This window comes from Equus asinus, chromosome 10, assembly GCF_041296235.1.
Source record: "Equus asinus isolate D_3611 breed Donkey chromosome 10, EquAss-T2T_v2, whole genome shotgun sequence".
In the NCBI taxonomy this organism is placed as follows: Eukaryota; Metazoa; Chordata; class Mammalia; order Perissodactyla; family Equidae; genus Equus; species Equus asinus.
Genome location: NC_091799.1, coordinates 32,253,360 through 32,265,384, shown reverse-complemented (window position 1 = coordinate 32,265,384; position 12,025 = coordinate 32,253,360). Strand labels below are relative to the sequence as shown.

Below are 12,025 nucleotides of genomic sequence, written 5' to 3'. Positions count from 1 at the left end.
GTGCGGACGTGGCACCGTTCATCACGCCATGCTGAGGTGGCATCCCACGTAGCAGAGCCAGAAGGACCTACAACTAGAATATACAACTATGTACTGGGGGCTTTGGAGAGAAGAATTGAAAAAAAGATTGGCGACAATTGTTAGCTCAGGTGCCAGTCTTTAAAAACAAAAACAAAAACAAAAAAAACACACAAAAGGTGCAATAAGTATTTCCTACCCTTGAGGCTGGGACAGTGAGGAAACCAGGCGGACTTCTTCTTAGGCCCCCAAATGGATTCAACAACTGGGACATCTGATGTGTTACCTGCTCATGGAGCAGAGACTGCTGCACTTGCCACTGTGGGCAAGCTTGCCATCGTTTAAATTACCTAAGGGTGAGTAGAGCAATGAGGAGACAAAGAAAAAGTGTGGTGCAGCTAAGGGGATCTGGGATCCAAACACAGAAGGAATAAACAAAGCACCCAGAGTAACAGCTTTCAGAGAAATAAAACTGCTAAAGAAAACAGGAGATACCTTGATTACATAAATACAACAGCTACTTAAGAGATTGAATTGTGGCATTAAAAATGCTTTCTGGAACTACACAAAGATCGTGTTTTGAATTAAAAAATATATAGTAGTTGAATTGAAGAATTGGATGGTCGCTGTGAACAATTGAATAAGTAACTTGCAAGTTCAAGTGTAAGAAATATCTTAAAACACAGAGCAAAAATACCCTGAAGAGAGAAAAAAGAGACTTAGGGGACTTCACATGCAAATATCAGGAGGCCCAGAAGGAGGAAAAAGCACAAATGGGGAGAAACAATAGTTGAACTAAACATAGGAAACAATTCCCTTGCGCTGAAGAAAGACTTCAGTGTGTAGATTAAAGGGTTTACCAAGTTTGAGGTCAAATTTATGAGGGAAAAAAGACACCTGGGAGAATTTCAGAATTTCTAGGATAATAAGAAAATCTTACCTACTTTCTGGCAGAATACATGTTACTTACAAAGGAAAAAGAACCAGATTGCAGACCCTTTGTCATCAACACCAGAAACTAGAAGGCAGTGGGATAATATCTATAGATTACTGATAGGAGGGGACCCAGTCAAGATGACATTTACTGACAGGATCAAAGGAAGATGAGGGGACATGCAAGGATATCACATTTGAGAAAAATTTTCTAGAAGGGCTCTGAATGAAATAGCAGGTCAATCAGAGCAGAGACTTCCAAGAAAAAGGGAAATGAAGAGAGGAAATAATGTCAAGGAAATAACCATGTGATATAGATGGTTAACTGTAAATGGGTTATGGTTGAGTGACTGGGAACATGAAATATAGGTACCAAATAAGAACTGGGAATATGAAATGTAGGTACCAAATAAGAACTGGGAATATGAAATGTAGGTACCAAATAAGAACTGGGAATATGAAATGTAGGTACCAAATAAGAACTGGGAATATGAAATGTAGGTACCAAATAAGAACTGGGAATATGAAATGTAGGTACCAAATAAGAACTGGGAATATGAAATGTAGGTACCAAATAAGGACCTTGTAGAGGAGACTTCAGATTTGTCTCTGGCCCAAAGCACTGAACTCTCTTTGTAAAACCTATGAGTTGGGGAAGGGAGAAATAAGCAAGTGATTGAATTCTAAAGGGCTCGTATGAGCAAGGGAAGATAGAGGAAGAAAAGTATTCTAACAGTCTCATCTTGGGGCAGCCACAATTCTAGATGGTATGTTTTTTAAAAATTATATTTTCTGTTTGGTGATAGGGTATAGAAATGCTTTTGGATATTAAAATTATTGATAACTACCTTTCTAAACTTACTCTAATAATTTATCTGTAGATTCTTTTGGATTTTCTATGTAGGTAACCATATCAATAATAACATGTATTTCTTCTTTCCAATAATTTTACCCTTGGTTTCTTTTTTTCTTGCTTTACTCTGCTCACCCTCTCCTCTCTCCTTCTTCTTCCCCTCCACCAGTAGATTTCTCTTGATTTTTTTGAGAGCCCAGCAAGGCTTTAAAAAACGTTTGTTATCTGTTTATAGTTTTATTGTAATTAGGCAACTCTTTAGAGTTTCTAATTCATCATATTTCCAGAAGCAGACTAGTCCTATCCATTTTTAATTTAAATATATTACTAGGTATTTATATATTTTTTATTGTGTTCAGTATCTTTTCCAGTATATTTTCTACTTTATTATCAAAGTATGTATAAAAACTATACACCTTTATCTTTTATAAATGTACTAGCAAACTGACTCTTACTAATACTAAAAAGTTTTCAGCAGATTCTCTTAGATTTTTCAGATTGAATGTCTTATCACAAAAAATGATAATTATGTCTCTGCTCTTTTGGTGTATGTTAAATTCCTTATCCATCCATTTCTTACTAAATGAGTGAATACTTTTAGAACAATGTTGAATGGTAATAATAGCAGGGCAATAATGGAATGCTTTTGTTTCATCATTAAATATATGCAGTTTCTTCCCTGTTTATTTGTTTACTTTAATTCTTGCATTCCTTCTGCTATGTTATGCTGCGTTGGTATTAAATGTGGTAGTAACGCACCAAGGGCTTGCTTGATTTGCTGGAAATGTTTCTATCCGCTAAGTGGATTTGGCAAGCTGGGAACTTTCATAGTGAACTAGCATAAAATCTATGTGTAAGCTCTCTTAACGCTTATTAAAGTTGCACATTACTTTTTCGTCATATCTCAAACTTGGAATTATTGGAGAATTAAAAAGAAGAAATAAAACACATTGTTCCTGCCCTTTGTGGTTTAAAAATTTTGTTTGGCGAAAAAAATCATATAAACAAAATGTAATCAGAGAAGTAGTCTACCTTTGTACTCTTCAGATATGTGTACTTTGTTTTTTTTTAAAGATTGGCACCTGAGCTTACAACTGTTGCTAATCTTTTTTTTTTCTCCCCAAATCCCCACCCCTGTACATAGTTGCATATATACTTTTTTCATTTGTGGGTCCTTCTAGTTATGACATGTGGGACGCCACCTCAGCATGGCCTGACAAGCAGTGCCATGTCCGTGCCCAGGATCCGAACCTGTGAAACCCTGGGCTGCCGAAGCAGAGCGCGTGAACTTAACCACTGGGCCACAGGGCCAGCCCCAGCTATGTGTACTCTTGATTCTAAAGTCTAAATAGATTTCCCAGATTAACTCAGTCTGCATCTTTTCTTTTGTGAGAGCCTTTGGGCATTTGTACTCTCAGAATCACAGTTTTTCTTTTAAATTAACACATTTAATCTGTCCTCCAGATTGTCAGGTAAGCCTGCGGTCTAATTAGGGTAAAGAGATGATAGAACAGATTGTTCTTAAACATCCAAACGCCGTTAGTATTTGAAGTCATCCAGTTTCTATATTGCTCACCTTGTTCTTAGTTGTGTGAGCTGCAGTAGCTCTCTGTGCCCAGTGTCCCCTTGTATAAAATTGGGAATTATAGTCAGTAATCTCTAAGGCCCTTTATTTTCGAACATTGAATTATGGAAATTTTCACACATACGTACGAGCACGTGCACAGTAGAATAGTACACCGTGTACTATTCAGCTTCCGCCGTTTTCCACACATGGCCAGTCTTGTTTTGCCAGCCAACATGCCTCCGTCTCCTTTCATCCTCATCTGTACCTACCCTGGATTGTTTTAAAGCAAATCCAAGTCATCTATCATTTCATCTGTATGTACTTCAGTGAGTATCTTTAAAATATAAGGCTCTTAAAAAAAATGAAATCCTTATCATAGCAAGAAATCATTAACAAAATACCTCTATATCATCAAATATCCAGTCAGTGTTCCGGTTTCCTCAAGCGCCTTTAAACGTTCTCTTTGCACTCGGTTTATTCAAATCAGGATCTAAACAAGTTCCACACATTACATTTGTGTGATATGTCTCTTAAATGTTTTAGTCTGTAGTAGTTACGCTGTTAATTTTTTTTCCTTGCCACTGATTCCTTGAAAAACCAGGTCATTTATCTTATAGAATGTCTGGCATTGTGGATTTTCCTGATTCTCCCCATTGTGTCATGTAACGTATTCTTGTACCCTCAAAGGACCTTTCCATTGTTTGTTTCCATTCTTCTTCCCTCTGGCATCCTTTTCTTTAGTCACCGTCACTCAGCAGTTATCTGTTGGACAGTTACCACGTGGCGGTCATTGTGCGGGGTACTGGGGATACCTCTCTGGCCTTTTCATCTAGTAGATCTAGGAGTGGGCCGTTAAAAGCACATTTAATCCAGCATTTTTACAAGATATTATAGCCCCATAATTCTGGAACTGAACTACCACACACAGCAATGTGAAACGTACCCAGAGTTCTGCTTAGGAACAAAGGAGGGATTTCTTTTCATCTTTGCTTCCCAGCCGCTGTGTGTTGGGTGAAGGGCTTTCCTTAGCTCCAAGCAGTAGTGAAAGGTCCAGTGGCCTGTGATGTGGAAACAAGGGGCTGTGGTGAGAATTTCTGGAACACGAGGCATGTTGCTAGTGTAACTCTTAGGAAAACTTTGCTGTTGGAGCTGGCTCTCCAGTCTCCCATCTTTCTTTTCGTCTAAGGACTCCAGGAGTCAAGTTTTAGAAATTCCTTTCTTCTGCAATTTGACCGAGATTTCTTTCTCCCTGGCCCGTGTGGGATCAGAACCGTGTTTTATTGCTTCTTCATTTTCCTTATGTTTCTCTAACAGGCACAATTTTTTTAAGACTTTCTGGAAAGTGATATTTTTTGCAGTGGTGCAAAAGATGAGAGTGAAAAAGATGCTTCGACAATGTTTTTCAAACTGCATGTGGAGACTTATTGGTGAAATCAATTTAGTGATGCATGAAATCAATTTCGTGGTTTATGAAATTGATTTAGGAGATAGCAGCCAGAATTTTATTTTATTTCTAATGGAATAAAATAGAAAATTTTAGAGAACATTGCACATAATAGAAGTCAGTATTGTTTCATAAACTTTTTTTTTAATTTTATTTTTCCTTTTTCTCCCAAAGCCCCCTGCTACATAGTTGTGTATTTCTTTTTAGTTGTGGGTCCTTCTAGTTGTGGCGTGTGGGACGCTGCTTCAGCATGGCTTGATGAGCAGTGCCACGTCTGCACCCAGGATCCGAACCGGCGAAACCCTGGGCCGCCGAAGCAGAGCATACGAACTTAACCACTCGGCCTTGGGGCCGGTCCCTGTAAACTTTTGTTTTGTATATAAACATCACATATAAATTAAATGTATATATGTATATGTTTGTGAGTGTGTGTATGTACATATTATGTATTCTTAGCCACGTGGTAAAAAGTGTTACTAATTGTGGATGATAGTCAAAAAATATAAATCTCACACTTTACTATGCCTTTTTCTTTTTTTTTAATTTAATTATTTTATTGAGGTCATGTTGGTTTATAACATTGTATAATTTCAGGTGTACATTATTACGTTATGATATATTCATTTCTGTGTGGACTGTGTCATGCTCACCATCAATAATCTAGTTTTTTTCTGTCACCATACTTATGCACCCTTTTACCCCTTTTGCTTTCCCCTTTACCCCCTTCCCCTCTGGAAATCACTAATCTGTTCTCTTTGTCCATGTGTTTGTTTATCTTCCACATATGACTGAAATCACACAGTGTTTCTTTGTCTGTCTGGCTTATTTCACTTAGTCTAATACCCTTAAGGTCCATCCATGTTGTTGCAAATGGGATGATTGTATCCTTTTTTATGGCTGAGTAGTATTCCATTGTATATATATACCACCTCTTCTTTATCCAATCATCAGTTGATGGGTACTTGGGTTGCTTCCATGTCTTGGCTGTTGTGAATAATGCCACAGCGAACATAGGGATACATAAATCTCTTTGAATTGTTGATTTCATGTTCTTTGGACAAATACACAGTAGTGGGATAGCTGGATCGTATGGTATTTCTATTTTTAATTTTTTGAGAAATATCCTTACTGTTTTCCATAGTGGCTGCACCAGTTTGCCTTCCAACCAGCAGTGTATGAGAGTTCTCTTTTCTCCACATCCTCTCCAACACTGTTTGTTTCTTGTCTTCTTAATTATAGCCGTTCTGGGGCTGGGGTGGGAGGGGGGTGTGTGAGGTGATATCTCATTGTAGTTTTGATTTGCATTTCCTTAATAGTTAGTGACGCTGAACATCTTTTCATGTGCCTAATGGCCATCTTCTTTGGAAAAATGTCTGTTCATATCCTCTGCCCATTTTTTGATTGGGTTGTTCATTTTGTTGTTGTTGAGCTGTGTGAGTTCTTTATATATTTTGTGAATTAACCACTTGTCAGATATATGATTTGCAGATGTTTTCTCCCAGTTGGTGGATTGTCTTTTCATTCGGTTGATTGTTCCCTTTGCCATGCAGGAGCTTTTTAGTTTGATGTAGTCTCATTTATATATCTTACCAGATGGGGACTGACCATTGGATTTAGTAGTCTGTACATCTCCTTCACATCACGTATAACATGTGCAATTAATTTATTAATTTTATAATTATAGTTTAATGTCTTTCTTGCAGGAATGAAAGCTTCTTGATGTTAGAGACAGTATTTTGTTCATTTTATTGTAGTCATTGTGGACACTCAATAAATATTTGATGAAGGAATGAACATGCTATATGATTAACTTCTGCCTAGTCCAAGAATAGACATTCTGAACAAAGCTTATATAAGAAAAGAGGAGGGGCTGGCCTGGTGGCGTAGTAAAGTTTGCATGTTCTGCTTCAGCGGCCCAGGGTTTGCCGGTTTGGTTCCTGGGTATGGACCTACGCACCGCTTGGCGAGCCATGCTGTGGCAGGCGTCCCACATATAAAATAGAGGAAGATGGGCACGGATGTTAGCTTAGGGCCAGTCTTCCTCAGCAAAAAGAGGAGGATTGGCATCAGATGTTAGCTCAGGGCTAATCTTCCTCAAAAAAAAAAAGAGAGAGAGCATTGAATGACAGGGAATATGGAGGACATTATTATCAGGATCAGTGGGAGTAATCAGCTCAGTGCTTGGATCTTTGCTTTAGCTTTGAGATGTTCATTTTAGAAGCTTTACTAGACATCTTGGAATGGAACCATTGATATCATTTGGATCCTAGACTTGATGGCACAGTAAATAGAATTGACAGTCATGCTCCTTGTGATACATGGCTTGATGAATTACGAACGGAATACTTTTGAAACATAGCAGGAGGGCCATGTAGCTCAGATTAAATGTCAGGAAAAGAGGTTTTCTAATGGAACAATTGAAATGAAATCTCAAGGAGACGTTGGAATTAGCAAGGAGAACTGGGCAAGGCATTCCTGGCAGAGGGAACAGCAAAGGCTGCAGCATGGGAAGATACTATGTGTTTGGTGGAACTACAAGGAGTTTGTTACGGTGTGTGCATGATACTGTGTGTGCTTTTTATTTCTCACTGAAGTTGAGAAACTGCAAGTAGTTCAGGCTGACCGGAATGCTGAGTGGATGTGAGGCTGTGGGGAGATGGATGAGCTGAGCCCCAGGTCTTGATCGCCAAGTCTCGGAGCTTGAATGTTAACGTATATTCAGGAGAGAGAGCCACTTGAGAATTTTAGGAGCAGGAGAACAATAATAAACCGAGTGAAAATAGGAGCTGTGGAGTGATATAACCATATGATGAGGTTTAGGAATTAATTTGGCATCTGAATATAAGATGGCTTGTAAGATTGTGGAGAGAGGAGGCAGGAAAGCTAGCTAGAATATTGCATTATTCCTGATTGAAGCGATGAAAACAGATCTGAGAGGGTGTCCAGGCTCCCGGGTGTTTGTGAGGCCTCCATTTAAAAGATACGTTTCCTCTTCCTAGACTGTGTAGAGTGGCTCTCTCTTTATACTTGTTGGAACCAGAAGTAATCTCCCAATATTATTGCCCTTCAATGCAAAGGAGATTTATTGCACTTAACAGAATGGATACGGTGTAACATATGTTATCCACAATCAAAGCAGAGTCCTGGTCCACTGTTTGTCCTCTCTGGCTTGGTGTTCCTTCTCGCCACCAGCTGTATTACCCCTCCTGGGTCTAGAACTCTCACCGCACTGAATTCAAGACATCCAGAGAAGGGATCAGAGAGCGAGCCTTTAGTAGTTTCACAACATGAGGATCTCAGGCCCCCAACTCGGTCACCTTAAGAAGTATAATTTTTTTCTTTTTAGTTTCTGCTGAAGTGGAAGCAGGGGAGGGGAGTAGGGATGAGGGCTGCTATTCAAAATGCCTGCTGCCTCTTACCTCTTGACTGGTCAGATCAAGTGTGGCAGAGGAGGAGAGTCCACTCTTGGATAGATTTCGTGTGAGCTGGGGTGAGGAGTCTGGGAATGGCAGCTGCTAATCCTGGTAGTGGCAGCAGAGAGGAAGATCACAGAAGCTTCACAGAACAGCTGCAGTCCTCTGTGACCTGGACTACACTTCACACGGACATGGGAACTCAGCTAACCAAGGAGGTCAAAGTGACGAGACGGCAGCTGGCCTCTCTGGTGCTAGAAACCAAAACTAGTTTCCCTCTTTTTCAAAGGACCTTCTTGCCAACTAGGTTAAACAGGAATTTATACCCTATTTCCTTGATTCTGAGATGCCCATGTTTTCACATTTTACATCTTTGATATCAGGATGTTCTTATAATTAATTGATGATGTATTGTAGTTTAGTTGCTGGGGGTTTTTTTTAGTGGTGCACTTCATAATCAATGGTATCTTTGGTTCAGTGAGTACACACGAGAATATATATGTGCACTTGGTGGAGGCTGGCAGGCGTTTAAGAGGTAAGACAAGCTCCAGAAGAGAAAGGAGTCAATGGTGATGCTGGTGTTTGAAGCCTGATATGCACTCCACACATTTATGTGAAAGGAAATCTTTGATTGATTTTAAGTCTTGTTCCTGTCTCTTCTGAGCAAGCTGTAATCAGGAGAATCAATCAGAAGCTATTAGATACTTCTCCAATTAGTCCTTAATGAGACTTAAGTTTTAGGGTCACTTTTAGGATCCTTGTGATCCAAGGCATATTAGCTTTCATTATAAATCTTGCTTATTTTCTTACCTAGAAATAATCAGTGAATTTCGTTTGATTGATCCTATTGTAAACCTGTTTTTATTGTTGTCAGGTTTATAACCTGTGGGTTAGCCTGTTACCACTGCAAAAACTTTGCGGAGAATAACTATTGCTTGCTTCCTGAGTTTGAATGTTTGTTTGTGCCTTCTTTGTATCTTCCGTAGAAAGATCATTAAAGTAATGATAGGTTGTTTGGAAAAACCATTCCTTGTTCTTATGTTGTGAGTGTGTGTATGCTTATATGACATATTCTTAATTAAGGATTTTTAAGAATTTGCATACCCTTTATATATAGTCTACATTGAGACTATATGCATATATATATAGTGTGTATATATATATATACACTCCAGTCTCAATGTAGACTATATTGAAATATTTACAGAAAAATTCTGTACTTTATGGGAGTGAGATGATAACGGGCTTTAATCATGTTGGTTAACAACGTATGACTGGTTAGTCTCATGGTGGCCAAGTACCTGCCTCTGGAGTCAAACTGCCAGGTGTTTTAATTCTAGCTCCTGCAACCTTGGGCAAGTTACTTAACCCCACTGTGCCTGAGTGCTCTCATCTGTAAAATAGGAATCATAATAATACCTACCTCATAGAATTAATTCGGATAATATATGGAAAGTATGTAGCACCAGGCCCAGCACAGGGCACACTTAATAAATGTTAGCTGCTATTTTTTATTAATAAAGTATCACTTCAAGAGAGACCAGGGGCCCGCCCCGTGGCCGAGTGTTTAAGTTCGTGTGCTCCGCTTCGGCGGCCCAGGGCTTCGCAGGTTCGGATCCTGGGCGCGCACATGGCACTGATCATCAGGCCACGCTGAGGCAGCGTCCTGCATGCCACAACTAGAAGGACCCATACTAAAAAAAATATGCAACTATGTACTGGGGGGCTTTGGGGAGAAAAAGGAAAAATAAAATCTTAAAAAAAAAATTTATTCTTAGTAGAGGAGCTTCAGTTACAAGGTAGAAACTTCTACCTCAGCGCTTTTAGGAAACTCCCCTAGTTAATTGTGCACTCTTTTGAAATAGAGATGGACTCTCGAATGTCATTGCCATGGAGTAGGGGCTTTTTGTTTTGTCCACTCATTTGTCCCCAATACCTACAACAGTGCCTGATTTATAGTAAGCGCTCAGTAACTCTTTGTTGAATGAATGAAAAAGGGTCAGTGGCTCTTAAAAACTATAAACTTTTCATCTTATGGACTGAATTATTTTATTCCAGTGTGTAGTGACTTTAAGTGATAGTTCAACAGTGGTGTGGAGAGAACTATCTCTGAGTCAGGGAATTGTAGATAATTAAAAAATTCTGCCTTTTGCTTCTCTTTATTTTCTAGTATTTCCCTAAATAAAAGCAGTATCTGACCTTAATAGGGACCCCCAAAAATCCAAACAGTATTTATTGAGTGTTTATGGTGCATTTGTCTTTGTTTTGGGTGCTGAGGGTACAGTGATGGACAGGAAGAACAAAGTCTCTATATTCTAGGAGAGGGGAAGGCGAGACAATAAACTAAGGAAGGGAGCTCCATATTTTAGAGACAGGAAACTGAGTCCAAGAGATGTTAAAGTGACTTGCCGAAAGTCGTGACATAGTTGGCATAAAAACTCCACTCACCTGATTTATAGCTCAGTGTTCATTCTATTATACCTTACTGGCTTTCTTGACTCTCAAGAATGATATGCAGGGCCGGCCCCGTGGTCGAGTGGTTAAGTTCACGTACTCCGCTTGGGCAGCCCAGGGTTTTGCCGGTTTGGATCCTGGGTGCAGACATGGCACCACTCGTCAGGCCATGCTGGCGTCCCACATGCTACAACCAGAAGGACCTACAGTTGGAATATATAACTATGTACTGTGGGGCTTTGGGGAGAAGAAGGAGAAAAAAAAGATTGGCAACAGATGTTAGCTCAGGTGCCAATCTTTAAAAAAAAAGAACATTAAAAAAAAGAATGATACACAGATTCTTGAGCATTCTAAAGCAGAAGTCTCGTCAAATCTTGCTGTGCATCTCATGAAGGGGTTCTGTACAAGGAAGTGTTGTGTAGAATAAGGAACTGGGTTTCCTACCCAGTCATGTCAGTAGAACATTTGGCAAATCCCTTAAGTTCTCTCGACCTTGTTTTCGTCACCTGATAAATAAAGAGATTTGCTGTCTTTCTGTTATTTCCACGTCCTATTATTTGATTTGGAGTTACAGACGTGTGCGTTTGTTTTCTCTACAGCCATACACACTGCTGCTATGGATATGCTGGGAGGCTCTGGCATTGAGAGCCAATGTAGAAAAGTTGACATCATTGCAGATGCTGCATATTCCATTTTCAAAAGGCCAAAAACTTTTACTGGCAACTTTGTTATTGATGAAAATATCTTAAAAGAAGAAGGCGTAGAAAATTTTGACCTCTATGCAGTTAAACCAGGTAATGCTTATAGTTTTTAAAAGTAGTGATATGTTTTTCCAGATTTTCGGCAATGAACACACATCTGTTTTGTGTGTGTGTGATTATAAAATTAATATGCTCTTTTAGAAGCTGTCCTCCCAGTGAAGAGAAAAACCCGTAACAGCACAACTTTAAAAACAGAGAAAGGAAAAACAGAAGTGACTTGAGGGCTTTTTAAGTGATATCCAGATGCAGACGATCACATCAGCTATTAGCCATTTCCAGATCTTGAAACCGAGAATGAAAATTAGTTTTTAAGGTGATCTTACAAATCACAGAGTAAAAATTTTATTCAAGGATATGATAACATGATACAGTAGTGGGTTTTTTACAAAAACTTTTTAAGATGATGGGCTTTTTGCAAATGTTTGTCTCAAGTGCAGTCTCTTAGTGTAGCTTCATGACAGATGGGGCAGGAGAGTGAGCAGGGGCTGTCCTGTGTACGCGGGTGTGATTTGAGAAGTTCTCAGAAGGCCCCCTTGTTCAAAAATAATTCTTCCTGTCTGTAATTGAGGAGGAGGAGGATGG

At 39.2% G+C, this 12,025-nt stretch overlaps 1 protein-coding gene across 1 annotated transcript in view; it reads left to right on the top strand.

Moving 5' to 3' along the window:
• HSDL2 (hydroxysteroid dehydrogenase like 2) overlaps positions 1-12,025 on the top strand; it is a 70,710-nt gene that overhangs the window by 25,246 nt on the left and 33,439 nt on the right. Inside the window, exon 7 of the mRNA XM_014834472.3 lies at positions 11,282-11,476. Coding sequence (XP_014689958.2) covers positions 11,282-11,476 — 195 coding nt within the window. The remainder of the gene's footprint in view (positions 1-11,281; positions 11,477-12,025) is intronic.